At 38.6% G+C, this 26,244-nt stretch overlaps 1 protein-coding gene across 2 annotated transcripts in view; it reads left to right on the top strand.

Moving 5' to 3' along the window:
• Tmem45a (transmembrane protein 45A) overlaps positions 1 to 26,244 on the top strand; it is a 75,826-nt gene that overhangs the window by 37,181 nt on the left and 12,401 nt on the right. For both annotated transcript variants that reach the window (XM_041673183.1, XM_041673184.1), the window contains exons 2-4: positions 22,273 to 22,465; positions 23,632 to 23,838; positions 24,682 to 24,866. In XM_041673183.1, the coding sequence (XP_041529117.1) occupies positions 22,276 to 22,465; positions 23,632 to 23,838; positions 24,682 to 24,866 (582 nt within the window). In that variant the 5' untranslated portion in view covers positions 22,273 to 22,275. The remainder of the gene's footprint in view (positions 1 to 22,272; positions 22,466 to 23,631; positions 23,839 to 24,681; positions 24,867 to 26,244) is intronic.

Raw genomic sequence — 26,244 nt, 5'->3', positions numbered from 1 at the left:
GCCTATCTTAGGCATTTGTCAAATTCAGAAGTTACTATGACCTAGCATGGTTATATCATTTAAAGTACTTGTTGGAAATAAAAATAAATCTAATTTCCTGACGCAGACTCAGAGGTTTGTTATTTACTTGACTCTCCCACACCCACCTCATACTTCAGGCGTAACTGAAGGCTACACCATCATGCTGGCTTCAGGCTTTGCTTATAGAGCCTATTAATTTTTCTTTCACTGGATTTGAACATGAAGCTCTTATCTCCATGCCTGACTTCTGCTGCTTGAGGCTAGACCTACATCATGATGCCCCAAAGCCATTACTAAAACAAAATAAAAATCTTTATATAATTCTAGCTAGTGCAAATATAATTGCCAGGGAAGACACCCAATCACGAGGCTTTGATGTGATATATGCTTTATTTAATGCCATGCTCATCTTTATCCTTAATTGTAACATTAAACTACCAACTTGAAAGGATTTCTGGGTGAAATACTTCATACGGGAATCATATAAGTGTTCCTCTAAATGTCTCTTGTTTTTTCAGTTCATTGTAATAATGTGTACTTAATATCTCTGAAAAATCAGTGCACCTAGCCTTTGAACTTACTTTAATATAGTAATTGACAGTCAAATTTGTGACTTTTTTTTCCTAAAAAAAAAAAAGATTTAAAAAAGGAAATATTTTGATGTTAAGAGGATTTGCCTATGGGTCTTTCATATCAGACTTCCTTAATTGGGAAATAAAGCATGGTTTTGCCCTCCAGGGGACATTATCAATCTCTAAAAGTTTTTTTTCTTTTTTCTTTTGGTTGTGTGTTGGTCACACGTAGTATGCACAGATCAGGAATCTTTATCAACACACTGCATACATTAGGTAGTATAGTACCCCACTGCCACAACAGAGAATGAACCAGTCTGAAAGGCTGAAGATGCTCAGCTGAGAAGTGCTGTCCTAGACTAGGGTTTTGCAATGTTTAGTGTGCCTGTGAATCATTCAGGTATCTTATTCAAATGAGGACTCAAATGCTAGGACTAGGGAGGGCCATAAGAGTCTCTCTTCTGACTAACCCCCATGCCGTGCAGGAACTGTTAACGTGAGGGCTCCTCTGTAAGTATTAATCTTCTCTGATTCTTGTCTGTCTTCTTGCTCTAGGAGCACATGCCTTGGCTGTCTCATCACCAATGGCTAAAGCTGGCACAGTAAAGCTTTATAATGAATATTTTTGACAGCATGGGTGGGTAGATGGAGGATTGAGGGTGTGAGTAAATATGCAGACAGACAAACGCCTCAATTTCCCTATATCCACCCATCAAAAAACCTTTGAGGCACTTTTCTGAAGAACATGGAATTTTCTCTCAAGAAATTCAGGAATTTGCCAAAATCCATCCCTGCAGCAAGGCAGCCATAAATGGGTTTAAAAATAAAGGCAATGGAGGAGATGCTGTGTGGGTTTTGTTTCTCTGCCCTTCTGAAAACTGGGTGTGGACGTGTGAAGAGAGGAGGGTGTGAGAACGGGATGGCAAGCAGGCTGGTAAAGATTCATCAAGACTGCCAAGCCTGTGAGGACAGATCTGCAAGATGTTCTTTTTAGATATGCCAAGGACATCCAAAAGTTCCTGCAGGTCTTCAACAGTTCTCGGCAGTTTCAACTCTATCATCAGAAATGATATTATACAGATAAATGACCTCCACACTGGTGATTCAGGTGTGGTCACTGGTAATTAGATACTTTATTCATTTAAAGTAAACTAGTTCGGGTTACTAGATGTCTGTGGCTCCAGCATAAACCAGAGTTAGTAGCTTTCTTTCCTGTGTTCACAGTGAGTAGCATAATTGCATTTGAGAAGTAATGTCCTCATGGAAACATTTCAGGGGCTGGTAAAGATTCTGGGACCTAGAAGGGATTCAGACCCACTGTAAGGCAAGGTTAACTGAGAGTGAGATTTTTGTGTCCCTCCACTAAGTTACAGAAGCCCTTCAGAGAAACCGTCTCCTTGGCTGTCTTTCAATAGAAACTAGACTTTTGTACTGTGGGATGATTTAAGGATCCTTCGTTACTGAATTGTTCACCTTGTTGTGGGATATTTGTACTCTGTGTGAAGAAATGTCACTGTGATCTGTTTTAATAAAGAGCTGAATGGCCAATAGCTAGGCAGGAGAGTAAGGTGGGATTTCTGGGAAGAGAGAGGAATCTAGGTACACTGCTTAACACCAGTGAGATGCCAACCAGACAGGGAAGGAGTCAGACATACAGAATGAAACAAAGGTAAAAAGACACGTGGTAAAGCCTAGATTAAGAAGCAAGTTAGGTTAAGTTATAAGTGTTAGTGGGACAAGCCTAAGCTAAGGCTGAGCTTTCATAATTAACACTAAGTCTCCATGTGAACTGGCGGTCCCAACGAAAAAGCAATGCTGCACCACCTGGCAGTTCTTCCCATGCTCAAAATGTTCTGTCTATGAGCTGACTCTAAATTAACTTTGCAGATTTTCATTTTATTGTGTGCACAATTGAAAACAAATGGAAGGCAAATTAAGTATAGAAAGGGAATGTCCTCAAGTAGATTCAGGATATCTGAAACAAAATCTACAGCTAATGTCATAGTGAGTCATACTTAATGGTCAAAAACTGCACACCTTCTTCTAAGGCTTGGCAACAAGGCAAGGATACCCTAGCATACCAAATTTATTAGGTCATACAGTAAAGACACCAATTAAAGATGAAACATAGTAGCATTGGAGTCAACACAAGGGAGGGAGGTAAAGAAAGGAAAGGGGGAGAAGCGTGATGGGGAAGAAGGAGAGAGGGCTAGAGAGGAAATCCATAAATTTAGTAAAATCTGTAAGGTATGCACAAGGACAACCAAACTTCTGACAAGAAATCAAGAGTATAAATAAGGGGAAAGATATTCTATATTTATCAATAGAAGCGGGTATTGTTTAAATATCAGTTCTTCCCAACTGGATCTTTAGAATCATTTCTGCAATTCCAACTATACTCTTAGGAAATCACTGTGTGAAAATGACACTTTGCTGCTAGGGTTTATACACAAAGGCAAATGAGGCCCAATAGCAAAATCAGATTCAAAGGATGAAAACTGCTGATTTAAAAACAATATTGTAAGGGGTGGGGGCAGAGTTCAGTGGCAGTGTGCTTGCTTAGCAATTATAAAGGCCCTGGGTTTCATTCACAGTACCCGGGTGGGGGCGGGGAACGAAGCCAAAAAGAAAACACCACCACAGCAACGAAGACAGTGTCCTGGTGAGAGAAAAAATAAAATACAACAGAACAGAAACCCGGGCAGTGGTGGTTGACTTCTGGGAGAGAAAAAGGGACTGGAGTGGGGTGAAACCCTGCCAAGAGGCACTTAAAATAGAAGTTTTTATTTCTCTTATTTAAAGAAAGACACCTTCAACAAATAACGCAGTATGCAAGCGAGTTCTGTAGCTGGAGCAAATGCCTGCCCTGCGATGTTGTGCTTTTCACCATTTTTTTAATTAGTAGACTATTTTTGGAGTAGTTTTAAATTTACAGAAAGCTGTGCAGAGATTATATTCTGTACAGTCTCCTAATAATTAACATCTTTCCGTGGTGTGGCGTATTTGCTATGGCAGACCGACTGACAATTGTACATTGTTAATTATATCCAGAAGTTATAGTGGTGCTCTTTTTGTTTTTAAATTCTTTGACCTTTGACAGATGTGGAATGTCACCTATCCATATTACACTCTACTATAATAATATTTATTAAACACAGGTGTTACATCTATTTATCTAATCCTTCCTCCTTCTGAAATCATGGCAACATCTGACCTCTTTACGACACCTTGTCTTTTCCAAGTAATCATACCGATAACTCTGCTGTCTGTAGGCTTTCATGCTGAGAGCTTCACTGAAATACATGCCGTTCTCTCCATGTCTTCCTATTTCCTTTTTAAACATTTAACTTATAAAGTAGGCACACTAAGAGGGTAATAACTCATACAATAGAGATAGCAATATAACACAATAAAATCACTTAAATTTATGAACTATTGACTTCTGGAACTTTATGTATGGTCTTTTCAGAACATGGCTGGATATCTTAAACTACAGAAAATAGAACCTTAAATGGGGGAGACTGCCATCACAGGTTAGGCTTTTAAGACTGAATGGCAGATGCCAAGCTTGGAGGGATTCAGCCTACAGATGTACACAGCTGTGCCAATAAAATGACTCTTTGGAATTTCATGGCTGTGTCTTAAAAGCTGAAATATTTGGGACCATCCCATGAGCCTTCTTTGTTGTTGTTTCAGCCAGACAGCTCGACCCCACTCCAGGTCTTCACTTTCCCTGAAGTCAAGCACCGCTGTCCAGGTTTCTGTTCTGATCTTGTCTGGGGAGCAGGCTCCGTGGGTAGAGCACTTGCCAAGCAAGTATGAGATCCTGAATTCGAATCCCCAGAACCAACATAAAGAGGTGTGCTATAGAAGGCATATGTAATCTCAACACTCCAACAGAGAGATAGCATGGGGGGGACAATCTTTAGACACTCACAGACCATCACTCTACCCAACATTCCTGAGTCCCAGTTCTCCTGCCCACATCTCTTCTTCCTGTAATCATAGACCAAGTCCCAGTTGTGGAAGGGAGGGAGAAGAAAAAAGGGAAGATGTCATAGAGGAAGTGGTCGAGACAGAGGGAAGGACCTTCTAGTGGGAAATGATGCTTCAAATATACTCATTTTTCCCTCGCATTGCATCTTGTCTTTGGGCCATGCATTATGCCCTGAGTAACAGTCACTTTGTGCTTTATTATACAAAGGCTCAAACACCAGAGATTGGCAAACAAAGCTATCCTCTGATGCCCGAAGGCTTATTTCTTCTTATCACTGAATAATCTCTCATTGCCAGCTCGCACCCATTTCCTCACTGAAAGACGTCAAGGTGGTTCCCAAGCGTTGGCAGATGGGAACAAAGCACGTCTGGAACACCTGAAAGTGAACATGTCCTGAGATAGCTAGCTAGAGCCGTTGGCCTGTAGGTTAGTTACGGTTAGAATCTTGTTCCTTCCTTGTTCTCATTTCTTTCTCTATACTTCATGGTGGTTTAGAGTCCTTTATGTACTTGTCTCTTCTAGATCACATATTTCCTGCATGCAATTATTATTTTTGTTTGCTTCTATGTATGGTTATTTAGTTACCATGTTGAATCTAGGGTCTCAAATACAGCTAAGCAAGTACCCTATGACAGACAGCGCTATAGCCCCAGTCCCTTGTTTGTTTGTTTACATTTGGAGACAGGATCTCACTAAGTTGACCAAGCTGGCGTCTAATTCACACTTTAGATGAACTCAGCTTTGAACTTTCAGTCCTCTGGTCTTAGAACCCGTGGGCCCCAACATAGATAACTATTTTCCCTAACTGGACTGGTACGGAGCCGCAAGGAATAATCAGACACAGCTTACACAGTCATCACGGAAGGGCATCTCAGGCTTCTTCTCTCCTGAAGATCTCCCCGTGTTTATCCTCCGGACAGCATTTATACCAACACATAAATGGAGCGGGGAAAATACACCAGACCTGTCTCCTAGGTAACCAGGTGAATGGCATTTTGTCACGTCCGCATCTACTTGTCTGCTGCGTATGCTAGCTGTCACGTAGGCTTGAATCAGCATCTCTATAAGGCATCCTCCAAATTACAAAGAAAGGAGCAACAACATCCTGACCCTTTGTTAGAGAGACAGCCTGTATGCAGGGCTAAGTGATCACCTCAGATGGGGCCTATGGCTTTAGCACCTGGCTGCCACACCACATAGAAATATGGGCCTACACTCTGGCTTCAGCTTCCCCAGTAAGAGGAAATTTACAACCTGGCAAGATGGTACATTGCTTTCTTTTCGTTTTTGTGCTGGTTAGTTTTTGTCAACTTGACACAAGCCTAGACATACTTGGAAGAGGAAATCTCATCTAAGGAAGTGTTTCCATTAGATCAGCCTGTAGGCATCAGCCTGTAGGTGTGGGAAGATATATAAATTATATTCAGAGTACAGAGGCTTGAACATTTGTGGCATTGGGTAGAGCTATTTGAAAGTCACTAAAATTTTCCAAGGTTAAGCCTTATTTAAATATATAAGTATATTTAAATGTCACTTTATCACTATTTACACTATGCAGAAAAGAGTATATTGTCTTTATTTTCCCAAGAATTATCAGGGCTGGGTAATCTAAACTGAATTACTCAATTATTATTGAGTAATATTTGGAAACATCAGAATTTGATCCTAAGATCAGATTAGGTAGCTGTTATAATTTATTTTGTAATTCTTCCTGTTACTTTTAAAATACTTTGGGGTGTGTGTGTGTGTGTGTCACAGTGCGTGTGTAGATATTGGAGGTCAACTGGTGGGAGTCAGTTCTTTCTGTCTACCATGTGGATACCAGGAACCAAACTCAGGCTTGCAACAGGCACCTCTAGCTGCCGATTAGTCTCTCCAGCTCCCTTTTCCTATTCTTCTTAAAAAGATTTTAATCCTGCATTATTTTTGCTTTTAATTACAACCTCATACATTTCTTATTCTTTGTAGCACAATATTAAAACCACATTTTGCTATTTTGAAGTTTAACACAGTCTTGTTCAGCTTATTTTCCCTCTGTGCAGTACACTATCAGAAATTATTCTCCTTACATAGAAGTAACTTTGTATCAGCAGACAAGTTTTCTCTCCTACTTCATTCCTCTTCCCTTCCTTCTAAAGCCTTGCCTAGCCTCTATTCTACTCTCTTCTGCTATTAGGTCAACTCTGTTGGACTGCACAGTAAACAAAGTCATGTGGTATTTTTCTTTCTGCATCTATCTTGTTCCTTGGATCATGAAATCTTGTGTATTCGTCTGTGTTGTGGCAAATGACTGAATTATTTTTTCTAGTTGAATATATTTCACTGTGTATATGTGTATAAGCATTTTTGTTTGTCATTTCATTTATTTATTTGTATTCAAGTGCCAGTTTACCCATAGAGGCCAGAAGAGAGAGTCTAGAACTGGAAGTACAGGTGGTTATGAGCTGCCTCTTATGGGTTCTGGGAACTGAACTCTGGTCCTCTAAAAGAGCATCAAACACCCTTGACAGCTGAAGCATCTCCAGCCTTCTTTATCCATTCATATATTGAGGGATACTTAGCTTGACTCCATGTATTAGCTACTGTGAACAGGGCAGCAACCAATATAAGAGTGAAGATGTCTCTTTGACATACTTCTTTTTATTTTATTATTTATATTTCGCTTTATTTCATTTCATTTGAATACACACACATATATGTATACACACACACACACACACACACACACACACATATATATATATATATATACACACACATAATGGGATTACTGAATCATACATACAGCCACATGGCTTTCTATGATGGCCATACTAATTTACATTTTAATACATACACACACACATATATCATGGGATTACTGGATCATACATACAGCCACATGGCTCTCTACGATGGCCATACTAATTTACATTTTTGTCAAGAGTACATAAGAGTCTCCCTTAGGTCCCTGTCCTTTGTCAGGATGCTGCCTTTCCCTTGTGCATTGCTCGCCTTGGGTCACTCATTCACTTCACTGCTTTACAATAATCTCTTTCCCTACATACCCTTCTCTGATAGAACCCTGTCCCCGTTTTAGGTGTGCCAGCATCTTAATTTTCACATAACTTGTGACCAACCTATTAGTAAGGAATGCAGTTCTTCAATATTGCTGGTTTTCTCCTTCCTGGTTTGAGCAGGAGCTGTGTCAATTATCCAGTAGGCGCTTTGGGCCCTGGAGATGCTACTGTGCAATACAAGCAGTGGTTAGGCTAGTGCTCCCAATTCTTTGAGCTATAGTGCTGACTTGCCACAGTTTTTGTTCTTTTGCATTTATTCCTATAGCTTCAGTTCGTCTATGGTTCAATCTCTTTCTTGAGGCACTGCACATTAGAAACTGGTTTATCTCCTTAGGACCTCTAGCACACAATTAAATATCATTGCTATAAGTATTTTTTTTTTCTTCTGCCTGTCTTGATGTCCTAAAGGAGAGGTTATATGACCCACAAAGCAGGTAGCACATGGCTCAGGATAGTAGCTTGGTAGGTGGGAGGCAGGATGTTCAAAAGGGTGTGTTCCTTGGCCTTAAATACCCTGTGACCCAATCTGAAACTTAACTGCTTGACTTCATGATGAAAAGATAAGCACAGGCTTAGCATCAAAGCAGCAGGAGGAGGCCGTGTTAGATACAGGGCAGTCAGCATCTGTTTTTCCTTTTGCGATCTGGAACCATCGTACGTTCTGGAGAGAAGACAATTGACTTGGACCTGACGTTGAGCAGAGGTTTAAGGTAAGAATAGTTTAAGAAAATGCCTCCAAAACAGTTCCCATTGGGGAGGCAAAATGCTGACGTGGGATGATGTAGGATCAAGAAATTTCCATATGCCTGTATCATTTTCAAATGAGGCAAATAGCACAGTGAAGTTCAAGAAATAGCTGATGCTTTTTTAGTAAATTAGAAGCTACAAATGTGTCCTGAAATATGAATCACTAATTAAGTCACAAGTAGTTTTTTGGTTGTGGCTCAAGATAAAATTGTAGTTTTATGTTCTTTCTCGTAAGAATACTCACTTTCTATTGAAATGGGTGTGATTCCACCAAGAAGATTGTTAATCTCTTACTCTTGGCTGAGTTTCTCTTCTCTATTTACAGGACAGATCTGTGGTTTGTGTGGCTTTAACACGGCTTTATAATATGACGTCGCCTTGTCAGTACTAGAGTTCAAAAACGTATATATTTTTGGTGCTGAGTAAGAGTGTGTGTGTGTGTGTGTGTGTGTGTGTGTGTGTGTGTGTGTGTTGTGGTCAACAAAAATGGACACACTGGGATATAAGAAGGTTTTCGTTTTTGCTTTTCCTTTTGCTTACTTCTTCTCCTCCTCTTCCTCCTCCTCTTTCTTTTCTTCTTCTGCCAAAAGAATAATACTTGATGTTATTTGGAGTGATAGGTTCTCTTTGGGTGGGAGAAGACTCTGAATTGCTTTAGAATGAGCCATATCTGGAGGGCAGTGATTGAAATTTCAGATAGAATCCATGAAAATCAGGGCAAAGGGCCTTTCTATTTCCTACCCTAGTAATTTCCCTGATGATTACTACTGGCTGCCTGGTGAATTCTACTTTGTGAGTGAGGATGGTGGCCCCACATTTTTCCTCAAAAAAAAATGCCTGTTTGTGGGTTTAAAATTTCCCAGACTTTTCTACTGGACATGGCTTTTATAAGAAATAAGTGACATCAGCCAGTATCTGTAGATCAGGAAACAGCAGATAGATCAATGCATAATGATTTCTGTAAGATAAGAGACAAGTGGTATATTTGAGGATGTGGGCAATTTTTCTCTCCACCATGAAAATGAAGTGAAATTATTGTCAATTTAATTGCTAGGAAAGACTGTCTGCTGGGTCCTTTCTCCAGGCAAATATTATGATTGCTATGTCTTTATTTTGCCGAGTCTTTTAAAAACAGCAGCGTCAGAACCATCCAATTGTTTTTGGTTAAAAGGACAGTGGCGCTATAACCGAATTAGGAAGGACCAATCTCTTTTCCCCACTGTGATCATCTGATATCTATTGAAAGCATTCTGTGACTCCAGGTTTATTGCATTCCTTATTACATTCCAGTACCTGTGCTAAGACGTACACACCCATTCACTGTCGTCATGGAGGTGGGTCCAGAAGATTCTCTGAGCTAGAGTTAAACATTCAGGAAAACCTAGATTTTAATTCCATGTTAACTATGACTAGGTTACTTGTATGTTAGGTAATTCTAAAACTTAAAAGCAAATACAGTATTTTTTAAGGTGACACACATATTCACATTAACACAATTATGGAATGTGCCATGTGCACTGTTCAATTAAAGATTTTTTTTTTTTGCTCTATGTTTGCGCAGGTAAAAATTACCCGTCAGATTTATAAGTTTGTTTGGATTGCATAACCAAACTTGCAATATAAATATCCATCCACACCATATGAAAGGATGGCATGTAATAATAAACCATAAGGACTCTGTAGCCGTCAGTATTTATCATGTCTCATCTCCTCTCCAAGCTGTTCCCGTGCAGAGGGCTCAGCTCACAAGTCACCTGTCTTGTAGTCTGTCTTGATTTCCTCCCCATGTGTCTGTAGTCTCCCCTGCTCAAATCCGATGTTTGTTACCTGGAAGGAATCCACAGCCTTTCATTTCCTGTAGAAACAAAACCACGACTTCTCCTCCAAGGCAACACATTGTCCATCCTGAACTTTATTTCAGAAGCCAAGGTAACCCCAAAGTATATAGACATATAGACTGGTTTAATTCAACAATTCCTTCCACAGTCCCATGGCTCTCAGTGGTGCTGTCTGTTCATTAGCATTCAAATAATAATTAAAAATTAACAAAGCTGCATATAAGGTCCAAACTCCCTATGTTATAATAGTTCCCATCCTTATGTGGCCTACTTACTTGACTTATTTTTTTTTAAATTACTTCTCTCTTTTAAGACGTTTTATTATTTTTAAATTATATATTTTTTTGTTTTTTTAAGTAACTTTTTTTAAAATTTATTTATTTATTAAAGATTTCTGCCTCCTCCCAGCCACCGCCTCCCATTTCCCTCCCCCTCCCCTGATCAAGACCCTCATCAGCTCGAAGAGCAATCAGGGTTCCCTGACCTGTGGGAAGTCCAAGGACCGCCCACCTCCATCCAGGTCTAGTAAGGTGAGCATCCAAACTGCCTAGGCTCCCCCAAAGCCAGTACATGCAGTAGGATCAAAAACCCTTTGCCATTGTTCTTTAGTTCTCAGTAGTCCTCATTGTCTGCTATGTTCAGTGAGTCCGGTTTTATCCCATGCTTTTTCAGACCCAGGCCAGCTGGCCTTAGTGGGTTCCCGATAGAACATCCCCATTGTCTCAGTGTGTAATGTGTCTAACAACATGCCCATCGATGGGTAGGCGCTAAATTATATATTTTTATGACTATCTATACTCCTTTCCATTTCTTAAGCCTATGCATGTTGTTAAACACATTGTTATTTGTTTAGAGGTTTGAAACTGCTGTACTGTGAGTCTGTAACTTTTTCTGTCAGCATGAGCAAAATCTTAAACTGCCAAACAGGTTAGATCATGACGTGCTGGCAGCTCAAGCTGGCAAGCAGTGGCCAAGGACTAGGAAGCCACATATGGTTCCATTTTTATGTGTTTGGAACCTTTTTTTTTTTTTAACTTTTTCAGGTCTTATGTGGAAATACATGTACACATTAGATGCCATTTATAGTGAATCTTTCTCTGCCCCTCCAGCCACCTCCTAAATATCCACGTGAAGACTTATTATTAATCATGAAATCTTGCCTGTATCTTAGGCTTGTTTCTAATGAGTTCTCATAACATAAATCAACCCATTTCTACTAATTTGTGTGCTTCCCCATGGCTCATGGCTTGTTACCTCAACTCCTACACAATCTACCTCCTCTAGGCCCCCCCATGATGCCACGCTTCTTCTTCCCAGCACCCTCTGTACCTGCAAATCCTGCCTAGCTATTGGTCATTCAGCTTTCTATTCAACCAGAGTGACACGTCTTCACAGGGTACAAAAGGATTATTCTACAACAGAATAGAGATGTTTTGTGATAAGATAGTCTTGTTGGTAAGAAGAGCTGAGTTTTTCCTGTCAATTTACAACTTTAGGACATTTCCCAGGGTTAGTAGGAAAGGGCAGCTTATATCTACTGCTTCCACTTTTGAGGAATTTATGTAAATACCACAGAAGATCCCAGTAACCCTCCGTGACACTTAGGATCTAAACACTTAAAACTGCAAAACGAAGGGCTGGAGAGATGGCTCAGAGGTTAAAAGCTGCTCTTCCTGAGGTCCTGAGTTCAATTTCCAGCAACCATCTGGTGGCTCACAGCCATCTCTAGTGGAATCTGATGCCCTCTTCTGGCATAAAGTTATATATGTAGATAGACCACTAAGATACACAAAATATATAAATAAACCTTAATTAAACAAAAGAATTTCCAAAAGAATTATGTAGATGCTTCTTGGTTTTCTGTAGTCAGTATTCAAGTGGGGGATAGATATTCATGTTATATTTGTAATTTTTATTTATTTATTTTTATTTCTGAGATAATTTTATAATTACAGCATTTCTCTTTTCCATTTGCTCCCTCTAAACCCTTCCACATACCCTGTCTCCTTCTAACTCGTTGCCTCTTTTTTCACTAATTGCCGTTGCATGCATATATGTATATGTTTGTGTGTGTGTGTGTGTATAATATATATATATATATATATATATATATATATATATATATATATATCTGTCCAGTCAGTGTAATGTTTCTTGTGTGTTTTATCTCAGGGCTAGTCATTTGTTACTGACAATCAATCCGTGTGCTCTTCCCTGGGGAAGTCCACCTTTCCCATGCCCAGCTTTCCTCAGTGGCCCATAGTTCTTTGTGCAGGGCTGAGGCTTCGGGGGCTTTCCCCATCTACTCTTGCATGTCCGTTGGCGTCACCCTTGTTCAGTTCACCTTTGGGCAGTCTGTTATCCTTTTTTACTTACTTCTTCTCTTTACCTTTTTATGTTCTGCATTTCTTTTTTCTAAAAAATTTTTAAAATGGTTTTGATATCACTAGGTTCATGTTACTTTTATTTGTACAGTGCTTCTCAACTTTTCTAATGCTATGTAGTGACCTCAAACCTTAAAATTATTTCTCTGCTACTTCGTAACTGTAATTTTGCTACAGTTATGAATTATAATGTAAATATCTGCTATGCAATCCATGTGAATGAGTCATTTGACCCTCAAAAGGGGTCAAGACGCACAGGTTAAGAATCACTGCTCTAGTAGTTTGAAATAGATGATACCATAAGTTGTTTGAAAGTAGCATGGTGTAGTAGGAAGCTGTTAGCTCTAGCTTCTTATTGGCTAACTCTTACTTCTTAATTTAACCCATTTCTATTAATCTGTGTATCGCCACGTGGCTATGGCTTACTGGCAAGGTTCCCTCCAGTGTCTGTCTCCAACTCCTGACTCTACCTTCTTTCTCCCAGCATTCAGTTTAGTTCCCCCCTTTCCTAGCTCTGTTCTGCCCTGCTATAGGCCCAACCCAGTTTCTTTAATTAATCGATGGTAATCACAGCATACAGAGGGGAATCCCACATCAGGGTGGGGTAATTGTTTAGAAATGAGTACTGTTATTGATCCAGTTTTACAAGGGTGGACATTCACAAGTTAAGTGGCCGACCAAAAGCCACATAGTAAGTTATAAAGTTAATATTTAGACTTACTTAGTACTGAATACAAAGCCCTTCCCACACTTAAGTATTTTTAATTTAAAAATCACTTTTATTGTTGGGGGAGTATGATGTATGGGAGACGTGCCATGGAGCATCTGTGTGTCACAGGACCACCTCATGTCGTCAGGCTTGTGTGGCCTGTGCCTTTACCACTAAGCTATAGCCCTGCTCTGTCCTCATTTTCCTCCTATTGCTTTCACTAAATATATCACATGTTATTTGAAAACTGTATTTTTGATACCTAACTACTTTAAGTATCCTCTTAATTCTTGGCATATGTGTCGTTTTTATTTGATAATAAATTTCAAAAATTTTTTGTTTTAATCCAGAATCAATAGATTCTGGAAACTCCTACAAGAAAGTTTCCTATGTTAAGAAATAACAATGTGTTTTAAGACCCTTAAACCATATGAAATTCTTTAAGAAAACCTAGAAATATGTATAGGCTGGGTGGGAGTATTTCTGAATTCCTTACAAAATTATTTTGCAATCTCTTATGATTGTCTAAATCAGACAGAGGTGAAATCAACAACACTGGTTGGGATTAGTTGTTCAATGAGAGCTTCTCTAAGCAGAAATGTCATGTATCGTTAAGGTCTACCCATTCTTAGTAATAAACAAGTACAGTTCAGATGTTCCAAACATGGCAATAAAGTATATGCTCCAAAGCATAGCAGAGAGTGAAGGTTAGGACCAGAACATGTGCTTAGAGATGCGTGATGTAGTCTGACTCTTGGAAGGTTTGGATGCCTCAAGGGTGCATGAGATGTGCTTCTGGGGTCTTTTTTTTTTCAGTTTTATTGCTTTATAACTAGGAAGTATGTCTTTGTGTCCTTTCCTTGTGTCATTAAATTAACTGGACCTTTTAATTTCTGGTATATATATATATATATACACACATATATATGTATATATGTGTATATATATATGTGTGTGTGTGTGTGTGTGTATTTTTCACAGCAATGACAAAGTTATATGCATACACACACACATATATATAGTCTGTCATTTCTGTTCCTTTAGTGAACACTAATACAGGCTTCATTATGATATTTTATATATACCTTGCTCTCATTCTCTTTACCACAGACAGATGCACACACATATGCACACACACTCCCTCACTCCTGAAAGCAGAGGGGAACTACATTTTAGCTGTTTTGAAGTTGTGTTTCACTGTAAACTGAAACTGGATTCAAGCTTAAGATCCCCCTGCCTCGGTCTCTGAGTACTGGGATAACCAGTGAATGTCATCATACCAACTCGGTCATTTTAACTTATAAATGTTGCAGGATATGAGGATATATTACACAAATTAAACAAAAAGTTTAGGAATCCTTTTTTTCCAATTTCAATGTCTGAATAACAACATTTGGTAGACTTTTGAAGTGTTCTGGATGTTTTTCAGGTTTTTCTTTTAAGACAATCAAGAGTACCTGCATGAAAGGATAAGGCAGAAAAATAATCAAGGAGATTCCTGGCATCAACCCCACGTCTCTACAGGCACTTGCGCACTCTGCACCTATACACATGAATAGAAAAAACAGACACTATCAAAACCTTCCAAAATGCTAAAAATGATGATAATTATAATAATAACAACAATAATAAAAGGAAATTTTCTTTTTTTCTTTTTTTTCTTTTTTTTGGAAATTTTCTTTTTAGAATTGTTTTTATTGAGCTTTGAACAAATAATATTCAAAAATATTTGAATAAAAAATATTTATTATATTTTTCTTTGGTCACCTCCCTTCTTCACCCCTCCCCTTTTACACTCTCCCATGATTCCAATGCTTCCAATTTACTCAGGAAATCTTGTCTTTTTCTACTTCCCATGTACATTAGATCCACATATGTCTCTCTTAGGGTCCACATTGTTGTCTAGGTTCCCTGGGATTATGAATTGTAGGCTGGTTTTTCTTTGCTTTATGTCTAAAATGACTTATGAATGAGTAAATATGATATTTGTCTTTCTGAGTCTGGGCTACCTCACTCAATATGATGTTTTCTAGATCCATCCATTTGCCTGCAAAATTCAAGATGTCATTATTTTTTCAGTTGTGTAGTGCTCCATTGTGTAAATGTAACCACAACTTCTTTATACATCCTTTGGTCGAGGGGCATTTAGGTTGTTTCTAGGTTCTGGCTATGACAAACAATGCGGCTATGAGCATAGCTGATCACATGTCCTTGTGCCATGATTGAGCATCCTTTGAATATGAACCCAAAAGTGGTGTTGCTGGGTCTTGAGGAAGGTTGTTTCCTAATTTTCTGAGCAATCACCGTACTGATATCCAAAGGGGCTGTAACAATTTGCACTCCCACCAGCAATGCAGGAGTGTTCCCTTTACCCCACAACCTCTCCAGCATAAGCTGTCATCAGTGTTTTTGATTTTGGCCATTCTTACAGGTGTAAGATAGAATCTCAGAGTTGTTTTGATTTCCATTTCTCTGTGGCTAAGGAGGTTGAGGATTTCCTTAAGTGTCTTTCAGCTATTTTAGATTCCTCAGTTGAGAGTTCTCTGTTTAGGGCTGTACTCCATTTTTTAATTGAATTATTTGTTCTTTTGATGACCAATATCTTGTGTTCTTTGTATATTTTGGAGATCAGACCTCTGTCTGATGTGGAGTTGGTGAGGATCCTTTCCTATTCTGTAGGCGTCGTTTTGTCTTGGTGACGGTGTCCTTTGATTTACAGAAGCTTCTCAGTTTCAGAAGGCCTCATTTATTAATTGTTTCTTTCAGTGTCTGTGCTACTGGGGTGATGATATTTAGGAAGTGGTCTCCTCTGTCAATGCATTCTAGTGTACTTCCCACTTTCCCTCCTGTGAGGTTCAGTGTGGTTGGTTTTATATTGAGGACATTGATACATTTGGACTTGAGTTTTGTGCATGGCGATAGATATGGATCTATTTTCATTTTCTACTTGTTGATACCCAGTTATGCCAGCATCATTTGTTGAATATGCTTCCTTTTTTCCATTTTATTTTTTTTTTTTTGCTTCTTTGTCAAAAATCAGGTATTTGTAGGTATGTAGCTTGATATCCAGGTCTTCAATTTGGTTCCATTGGTCCTTCTTTCTATTTTTATGCCAGTAACAGGCTGTTTTTAGTACTGCAGTTCCGTAGTAGAATTTGAAGTCAGGAATTATGAAAACTCCAGAAGTTTCCTTATTGTACGGGATTGTTTTGGCTATCCTGGCTTTTTTGCTTTTCTATATGAAGTTGAGTGCTGTTCTTTGAGGTTTGTGACAAATTTTGCTGGGGTTTTGATGGGCATTGCATTGAATCTGTACATTGCTTTTGGTAAGGTTGCCAATTTTACCATGTTAATTCTACCTACCCAAGAGCATGGGAGATCTGTCCACTTTCTGGTGTCTTCTTCAATTTCTTTTTTCAAAGATTTAAAGTTCTTGTCATACAAGTCTTCCACTTGTCTGGTTAGAGTTACTCTGAGACATTTTATGTTATTTATGGCTATTGTAAAGGGTGATGCTTCTCTGATTTCTTTCTCAGCCCATTTATCATCTGTGTAAAGAAGGGCTACTGATATTTTTTTTTAGTTACTCTTGTATCCTGCTACATTACTAAAGGCATTTATGAGTTGCATAAATTCCTTGGTAGAATTTTTGGGGTCACCTATGTAAACTATCATACCGTCAGCAAATAGTGAGAGTTTCACTTCTTTTCCAATTTGTATCCCCTTGATCTCCTTTTGTTCTCTGATTGCTCTAGCTAGGACCTCAAGAACTGTATTGAATAGATATGGAGAGAGTGGACAACCTTGTCTTGTTCCTGATTTCAGTGGGATCACTATGAGTTTCCCTCCACGTAGTTTGATGTTGGCTGTTGACTTGCTGTATATTGTCTTTATTATGTTTAGATATGTTCCTTGTATCCCTGCTGTCTCCAACACCTTTATCATGAAGAGATATTGTATTTTATCAAAGTTTTTTTCAGCACTATTGAGATGATCCTGTTTTTTTTCAGTTTGTTTATAATGGATTAAATTGATAGATTTTCATATGTTGAACCATCCCTGCATCTCTGGGATAAAGCATAGTTGGTCATGGTAGATGATTTTTTTGATGTGTTCTTGGATTTGGTTTGCCAGTGTTTTATTGAGTATTTTTGCATCAGTGTTCATAACTGAAATTGGTCTATAATTCTCTTTCTTAGTAATGTCTTTGTGTTGTTTGGGTATTATTAGGGTATCCAATTATAATAGGGCAATTGTAGCCTCATAAAAAGAATTTGGCAACTTTGCTTCTTTTCCTATTGTGTTGAACAATTTGAGGAGTATTGGTATTAGTTCTTCTTTGAAAGTCTTGTAGAATTCTGTGCTGAAACCATCTGATCCTGGGCTTTTTTTGGTTGGGAGACTTTTGATGACTGTTTCTATTTCTTTAGCAGTTATAGGTCTATTTAATTTGCTTATCTGGTCTTGATTTAATTTTGGTAAGTGATATTTTTCCAGAAAATTGTTCATTTCCTTTAAGTTTTACAATTTTGTGGAGTACAGGTTTTTGAAGTATGACCTGATGATTCTTTGGATTTCCTCCATGTCTGTTGTTATGTCCCCCTTTTTGTTTCTGATTTTGTTAATTTGGATATTCTCTCTCTGCCTTTTGGTTAGTTTGGAAATTTGGTTGTTTTTTTCCAAGAACCAACTTTTTGTCTCATTGATTTTTTGTATTGTGTTCTTTGTTTCTATTTTGTTGATTTCAACCCTCAACTTGGTTATTTCCTGTTGTCTAGTCTTCCTAGGTGAGTTTGCTTCTTTTAGGTCTAGAGTTTTCAGGTGTTCTATTAACTCACTAGTGTGGGATTTTTCCAACTTCTTTATTTAGGCACTTAGTGCTTTCCTCTTAACACTGCTTTCATTGTGTCCCATAAATTTGGGTATGTTGTGTAGTCATTTTCATTGAATTTTAAGAAGTCTTTGATTTCTTTCTTTATTTCTTCATTGACATATTGGTGATTCAGGTGAGCATTGTTTAATTTCCATGTGTTTGTTGTGGGTTTTCTGAAATTAGTGTTTCTGTTGAATTTTAATTTGAAGCCATGATGACCCAATAAGATACATGGGGTTATTCCAAATTTTTGTATCTGTTGAGGTTTTCTTTATTACCTTGTATGTGGTCAATTTTTTGAGATGGTTCCATGAGGTGCTGAGAAGAAATACATAGATGTACAGTATTGAAATTTCCTCTTGATGGTTTTTTTCTGTGTCAAATATGAAATGTCCTTCATTGTCTCTTTTGATTAATTTTAGTTTGAAGCCTATTTTGTTAGGTATAAGGATAGCTACACATGCTTATTTCTTAGGTCCATTTGACTGGAATTTTTTTTCCCAACCCTTTACTCTGAGGTCATGTTTGTCTTTGAGGTTGAGGTGTGTTTCTTGTATGCAGCAGAAGGATGAATTCTGTTTGTGTTTCCAATCGGTTAGCCTGTGTCTTTTTATGGGTGACTCGAGTTCATGTATATTAAGGAATATTAATGACCAGTGATTGCTAGTTACTGTTATCTTAGTTTTCGTTGTTGGTGATGTTATTGTGTGTGTGTGTGTATTCTCTTCTTTGGGGTTTGGTGCTGCGAGATCATCATTGTCTCTGTTTTTGCAAATGTAACTAACTTCCTTGGGTTGGAGTTTTTCTTCTAGTACTTTCTGTAAGGCTAGGTTTATGGCTAGGTATTGGCTAAATCTGGTTCTGTCATGGAATATCTTGTTTTGTTCATGTATGGTGATTGCAAGTTTTGCTGGGTAGTCTGGGCTGACATCCATGGTCTCTTAATGTCTGCATAATACATGAGTGACCAGGACCTTCTGGCTTTTATTGTTTCCATTGAAAAGTCAGTCCAGTGCTCCAGTGTGGGTCTCTGTCTCTGTCTCCATCCATCACCAGATGAAGGTTCTATGATGATATGCAATATATTTGTCAGTATTGCTATAGGATAGGGTCATTTCAGGTTCCCTATCCTCAGCTGCCCAAGGAACTAACTGGGGACCTCGGCTTGGGCATCTGGGAGCCACTCTAGGTTCAAGTCTCTTGCCAACCCTAAGGTGGCTCCCTTAACTAAGAATTGTGCTTCCGTGCTCCCCTATCCAACCTTCCTTTATCAAGGTCCCAATGAGGAGCAGAAGGAGGGAGAACATGAGCAAAGAAGTCAGGACCACGAGGGGTGCACCCACCCACTGAGACAGTGGAGCTGATCTATTGGGAGCTCACCAAGGCCAGCTGGACTGTGACTGAAAAAGCATGGGATAAAACTGGACTCTCTGAACATGGCGAACAATGAGGGCTGATGAGAACCCAAGGACAATGGCACGGGGTTTTGAACCTACGTAATGTGCTGGCTTTGTGGGAGCCTAGCCAGTTTGGATGTTCACCTTCCTAGAAATGGACGGAGGGGGGAGGACCTAGGACTTACCACAGGGCAGGGAACCCTGACTGCTCATTGGACTGGAGAGGGAGGGGGAGAGGAGTGGGGGAGGGGGAGAAGGGTGGGAAGAGGGGGAGAAGGGTGGGAGGAGGGGGAGGGAAATGGGAGGCTGGGAGGAGGAGGAAACTTGTTTTTTTTTCTCCTTTTCTCAATAAAAAAAAGTTAAAAAAAATAGAAAAGAAAAGTCAGGTGCAATTCTGATAGGTCTGCCTTTATATGTTACTTGGCCTTTTTTCTTTTCAACTCTTAATATTCTTTCTTTATTTTGTATGTTTAGTGTTTTGATTATTATGTGGCAAGGGGACTTTTTTTAGGTTTAAATGTCTATTTCTTTTTATTTTTTTATTTTACAAGTCTTCTGTAAACTTCTTGTATCTTCATTTGCATATCTTTCTTTAGATTGGGAAGGTTTTCTTTTATGATTTTGTTGAATATATTTTCTGTGCTTTTGAGTTGGGCTTCTCCTTCTATCCCTGTTATTCTTAGGTTTGGTCTTTTCCTGGTGTCCCATATTTCCTGGATATTTCATGTTAAGCTTTTGTTAGATTTAATGGGTTTTATTTCCTCTATTATATCTTCAACACTTGAGATTCTCTCTTCCATCTCGTATATTCTGTTGTTTATGCTTGCATTTGTGGTTCCTGATCATTTTTTTATATTTTCCATTTTCATAATTCCATCAGTTTGTGTTTTCTTTATTGTCTCTCAGTTTTCAAGTCTTGAATAGTTTTTTTAATCTGTTTGATTGCTTTTTCTTAGTTTTAAGGGATTTGTTGATTTCTTTCAATTTTTGTTTATCTTTTCTTCCATTTCTTTAAGAAAATGTTTCATTCCCTCTTTAAGGGCCTCAAACATTCTTCTACACTTTTTTAGGTCATTTTTTTTCTGCTTCATCAATATTGGGTTGTTCAAGTCTTACTGTTGTAGAGTCACTAGTTTTTGTTGGTGTCATGTTGCTCTTTGTAGTTTTGAATGAGTTCTTACCTTGTCTGCACATCTTTTCCTTTGATTGGTGTAGTTGGGGCTGTGTCTCTGGTGATCAATCTTCTAGATGCCAGATGTTTGCTCCTCATGGTGAAGTCGGGGCCATGGTTCCAGTCACTGTAGAGCTCACTCGGCATTCCTGGAGGTCACTCCTCACTCATGGGGGTTGTTCTGCAATCTTGGAGGCCATTTGGGCCTGTTCCCACTGAGGTTGCTTGCTAGGGCCTGCTCCCGTGGAAGGCCTGCTCCGACAGAGGTCGCTGGCTTGGTTTGAGCTTCTGGGGTCTTGATTGAAGATATAGGATGCAGTATTTGGGTCGGCTTCACAGTTTCCTTTAGGTCATCACTTTAAATAAAAAAGGCAGTAAGCCAAACTAGGGATCCCAGTAGTCACTAAAAGAAATAAGGTTTCTAGTCTCCTAGACTAGGAATAGTGTGAAATCCTCTTTTGTGAGTTTTCTTGAATCTAACCTACTATTAGATTTTCAGAATAATTATGAACCTTATTTCACTGTTGATAGTACAATAAATATGTTTGAAAGAAGGACTTTCCAAATAATTAAAAACTCATATTATTCAAGACGGCTTTATATACTTGACTGGAATCCGAAGGTAGTTCTGATTATTAGTTAGAGTATAGCACGAATGTGAGTAACATTTGTGATGTGATTTGGGTTGGTGTCAGCAGGCTGTGTTGTTGTAAAAGTAAACCTCAAACTTTCAGTGATCCACATCAATAAAGGGTTACACACACACACACACACACACACACACACACACACACTCGTATAGTCTGAACCAGGCCAGCTGCCCATCTTTGTGCAGTAGAGGTGTCATGCCAGAATAGCTGAGGCAAGAAGAAAGCTAAGGTATTTAAGCAGACTGTAGTGACTCAGCTTGAAAGTGACACATACCAACTCCTTGCTCAATCAACTAGCCAGAATTAGAAACATGGCTCAAATTCAGTTGGATGAACAGCCTCAAAAATATGCAGACAAACACATAAATATTTCATGAATAAAGAACTGTCTTTAACACGTTCTTGATTTTTGACCCTTTAAAATTATATACTGGAAATCTATAGGCAGTATCACATCTTTACCTTCATGTTGTTTTCCTTAAATGGTTCTTGTTTGATATAGTATATACTGTGTTTTAAAGAAATGAAAATTTTCTGCTTATCAATTCTAAGATGTCTATAAGCCATTTAACTTCTCCAAACCCACTTTTTAGCTAAAAATTAAATAGCAATATTTCATCTGTGGATATATTTCAAAAATTAGGTAAAGGATAGCACTGTAAGACACTTGATATGGTGCCTAATACAAAGTTGATGAGTAACAAATGTAATTTTTCATTTTACTTTTATTTGAACTGTCTATCTTATAGTACTATCTACAGTATACTCAAAATCCTCAAACAGCAATGTAGTTGGTGGGGACAAGATGTATTTTTGCTGAGTTTAAGTGAAATGTCTATTTCTTATTCTTGTAGGTCATGGGGAGTTTTAAAGGTCATGCCCTCCCTGGAACCTTCTTCATTATTATGGGCTTTTGGTGGCTTACAAAGAGTATTCTGAAATATGTCTACAAAAAGCAAACTCGGACCTGCTACTTGAGTTCCAAAACATTATTACGTCGAGCAGAGATTTGGGAAGGAATTGTCTCAGTCTTGATGGCTTTTACTGGTAAGTTGGCTGTGTTCTGTTTTCTCCTTTTGAGAATTCATGAGTGAGGAAAAATGTCAACACAAGATCGCTATATACTAAATGAATTTCTATAAATGTATTTCTTAGTACTTATCCAAATTAAAGTTTATAACTGATGTAATCCTAGGAAAATGATGTTTCATAATTATACAAAAGCCTAATCTTAATGAGTCATAGTATTTAGTTTGCCCATCCAACCACGTGAATTTCCTTTGTATCATGAATTGGAGCCTATTGAATAGTTAGACACAAGTTGTTCTGATCCCTCAAAGAGTACACTCTATAAGAAACCATTAATAAGTGATTGTGGGGAAATCTTCAATAACAAATCATTTCCAAGAGATAATAGAGGAAGTCGGGGCTGAAGCTCCATGGCCATGCACTTTGTTTCCTGAGTTGGGCAGAGTCCAGGTAACTTTTAACCTCAATAACTTCTCATTGTTCTTGAACACCCCATAAAAAGACTGCAGTCATACAATAAGGCTGTAGCTGCTCTTTTGTCAATGGCAACACTTCTAATTATTCTACTGATTCCTTTCATTCATGTGACTAGGACGTTGTCATGATCATCACACTGCAAATTAGCCATTTCCAAGAAGAGGAATTCCCCTGCCCATTCTAGAGCCTAACAAGGCAGTGTCCAGAAAACAGCAAACCTGTTTACATGAATAATCAGCTACATGTAGAGTCTGCACGAATGATCTCTATTCTTCTTAATTGGGGAAAATATCTAAATTCTATATCAGTTTTGTCAACACCCTACTTTGTAACAGCTGCCTAAGGGTACAATATCTAGGAAGGAAGTAAACATCCTTTGTATGACACATATCATAAATCCAAACCTCCATGTCACCCAGGATTTTAGTCATTAAATTAGAACCAGTTGTTGAAATAAAAGTGCCAGTGTTAAGAATATTAAGCATTTATTTGGCTCATTTGTCTATATTGAGATAAAACTGATTATCCAAATCAACAGCTGAACTTTGGAATCAAGTCTAAATCAGTACTGCTAGGTTTTTAGTGGAAAGCTCAGAGGGCGCAATCGACACCACAAGCTTAGATTGTATAAGCAATGACCACATGTGTCTTCACACTAAGGAGAGTTAGGAGAAAGGTTTCTCAAACTGTGGTGTGTTCCTCTGCAGGTATGGCTGGGGAGCAGTTTATTACAGGCGGACCATACCTGAACCTGTATAAAGATGGCCAGTGGAACCAGCTTCTGGGCTGGCATCACACAACCATGTATTTCTTCTTTGGGCTCATGGGGATAGCCCACATCTTATGTTTCACGACCAATTTAGTTCCCCTTTCTTTAAGCAAGTTAATGTTATCAAATGCCTTCTTTGTGGAATGTAAGTATGAGGGAAATGTGTTTTCTGTTCTTTTTCTATCAGTAGGCATTGGTGTAGTGCTCTATAATAACATGTCTTTTGTTTTTCATCTTTATAGACTAATTTAATAGATCTGGGCAGACAGTCACTCACAAGCTTTGTTGGCATTTCATATTTGTCTTTAGATGTCATCTACAGTGGGTACTTACATCCTGGTTATTTGGAGCTTATCATTCTTTTTTCTTCTAACAGTGAAAACTGAACTCACCATAACAGTGCATGAATTACTAGAAATAGGACAACCACTCACAATAGAAAATATCTCCCAATCTCTAATAAGCTTTTCAAATATCAGAAATAGAAACTCTACTAAAATGTTGTATGAGTGTCTGAAAAATGACTTCCTATTTTGAGAGGTTAATGAAAATAACAGGATTATCGTAAGGGGAGGATAAAGCAAGTGTTTAATATTTTGTTATAATTTATGTATGCATTTGCTGAATTCCTTAAAGTGAGACTTTGACTTCAGCTAATTTATTGATTATAGCTCCCTACCCTAGTCATGTTTATTAAACATTATCCTACATAGATAATGCTTTGAACAATAGTTGAGATTTTTATGGTATGTTAGATGAGAGAACAAAGGTAAGAAAAAGGGGAAAATGGGATTAGAATTCAAAGACTCCCTTTCTAAGTAATAGAAAATGTTTACTCTTCCCAAAGTAAAAATACATTGCTATGAGTCTCAGTGGGTATTTGCTCTTTGGGGCAATCTTATGCTTGTCTCAAATTCTATGGCGAGAGGGTGGTACCATGGGAAGCCTTTGGTTTTTATCAGAACATATGTTTTGCCCCCTCCATTAGCATTTATCTTCTACAACCACACTCATGGTCGGGAAATGATAGATGTGTTTGTGCACCAGCTTCTTGTCTTTACCACCATTTTGGCGGGTTTGGTTACCTTCATGGAATTCCTTACCAAGAACAATGTACTGCTAGAGATCCTACGATCAAGCCTCGTCATACTACAGGGGACCTGGTTCTGGCAGGTGAGTTAGGACTTGGAGCTGATACACCTGGTGTCAAGTATCTGTAGATTCTCTTCTTAATCGATTTTAATACTTCCCTTCTATGAGCATCAGAGAAGTGATGTTCTTGGAGTGGCTTGGTGGTTCTGGTAAGATTACTATCAGAGCAGCCCTTAAGGAAGCAGGTAGTGTAATCCTTCATTTTGGATTCACGTATCCTTTATGTAGGAATTCTGAGCTGATGATTATGGTTATAAGGAATTCCTAGTGCTAGAACAACTTATAGAATAATAATCCATAAGCTCATGAACTATATGAGAGACCACAGAGAGAGTAAATACTGAGAAACAACTCTGGGATGGCCACCATATGGGTTTTATGTGCATCTTAATTTTATCTTTTTTTTTCATCAGAAAGCAATTATCTTATGTTCTATTTTGTATATGAAATCTAGGTGTGAAAAAGCATGAAAACACAGTGAGGGAGAGGGCTGGAAGGAGAGACCCAGTAGGAGGAAGGGCAGGACAGGAGAGAGAAGGGGAGTAACAAGTCCTGTGTTGTGTGTGATGCAGATGCACCATGGAGCTTAGGATTTTGTGAAACAGTGTGGGGCTAACAAGATGGCTCCATGCTGAACAGTGCTTGTCAGCTTTTGTTCTTAGCACTCATGGCTCATAAACTCCTGTAACTCCAACTCCAGGGGTCCAGCATCTCTGGCATCAGATGGTACCTGGTCAGGGCTAGAACCCTTGCCTAGAATTCCCCAGTGAGGGGCTAGGGGCATGTCTCAGAGGTAGAGCCCATCTAGTTTTACTGTATCCCTGTGTCCTCACAGTGATCCAGAGGCTAGGTGTTACTACCTCTAATTTGCCTATAGGTATCTTCGGCAAGACCAAGATATTTTCTCATGTTCAAACAGTAATGTATCTAGGATCTAAATCTAGACATCTCTAATCCCAGATCCCAGACATTTCCCATTTTACAACATCATCAGCTCCCTAAACTTGCTATGCTACTGAGAGCATGAATTCTAACAGTGAATGTATATTTTTGAGAGTACCAAGTCATAATCACATTCAAATATAGACATGAACAAAGTCTAGAATGAGGTGAGGATGTGGTTTGATTAGGTAAGGCTTTGAATGGCAGATTTTTTTAGTCACTAGAGAGCCAGGATTTGGGTGATGTGGCTATGTCAGGGGATGGAATTTCACATAAGCACTAATAAAGAATTGGCAGGTAGTAGTGAAAGAAGTGCAGTGGTTTAAACAGGGTTTGATGACGTGGTATCCACACATGGGGCGAGAAGAGCTTGTGGTGCAGAGACCAGCAAGGGGGAACTATGTTTCTGCATCAGTTTGAAGTGCTTTATTGAAAAATATTATAAATACCCTATAAG

Source organism: Microtus oregoni, unplaced genomic scaffold (assembly GCF_018167655.1).
Source record: "Microtus oregoni isolate MIOR12 unplaced genomic scaffold, Mior012 000023F_ref0000262, whole genome shotgun sequence".
In the NCBI taxonomy this organism is placed as follows: domain Eukaryota; kingdom Metazoa; phylum Chordata; class Mammalia; order Rodentia; family Cricetidae; genus Microtus; species Microtus oregoni.
The sequence above is the reverse complement of the archived record's forward strand: the minus strand, read 5'-3'. Positions and strand labels throughout refer to the sequence as shown.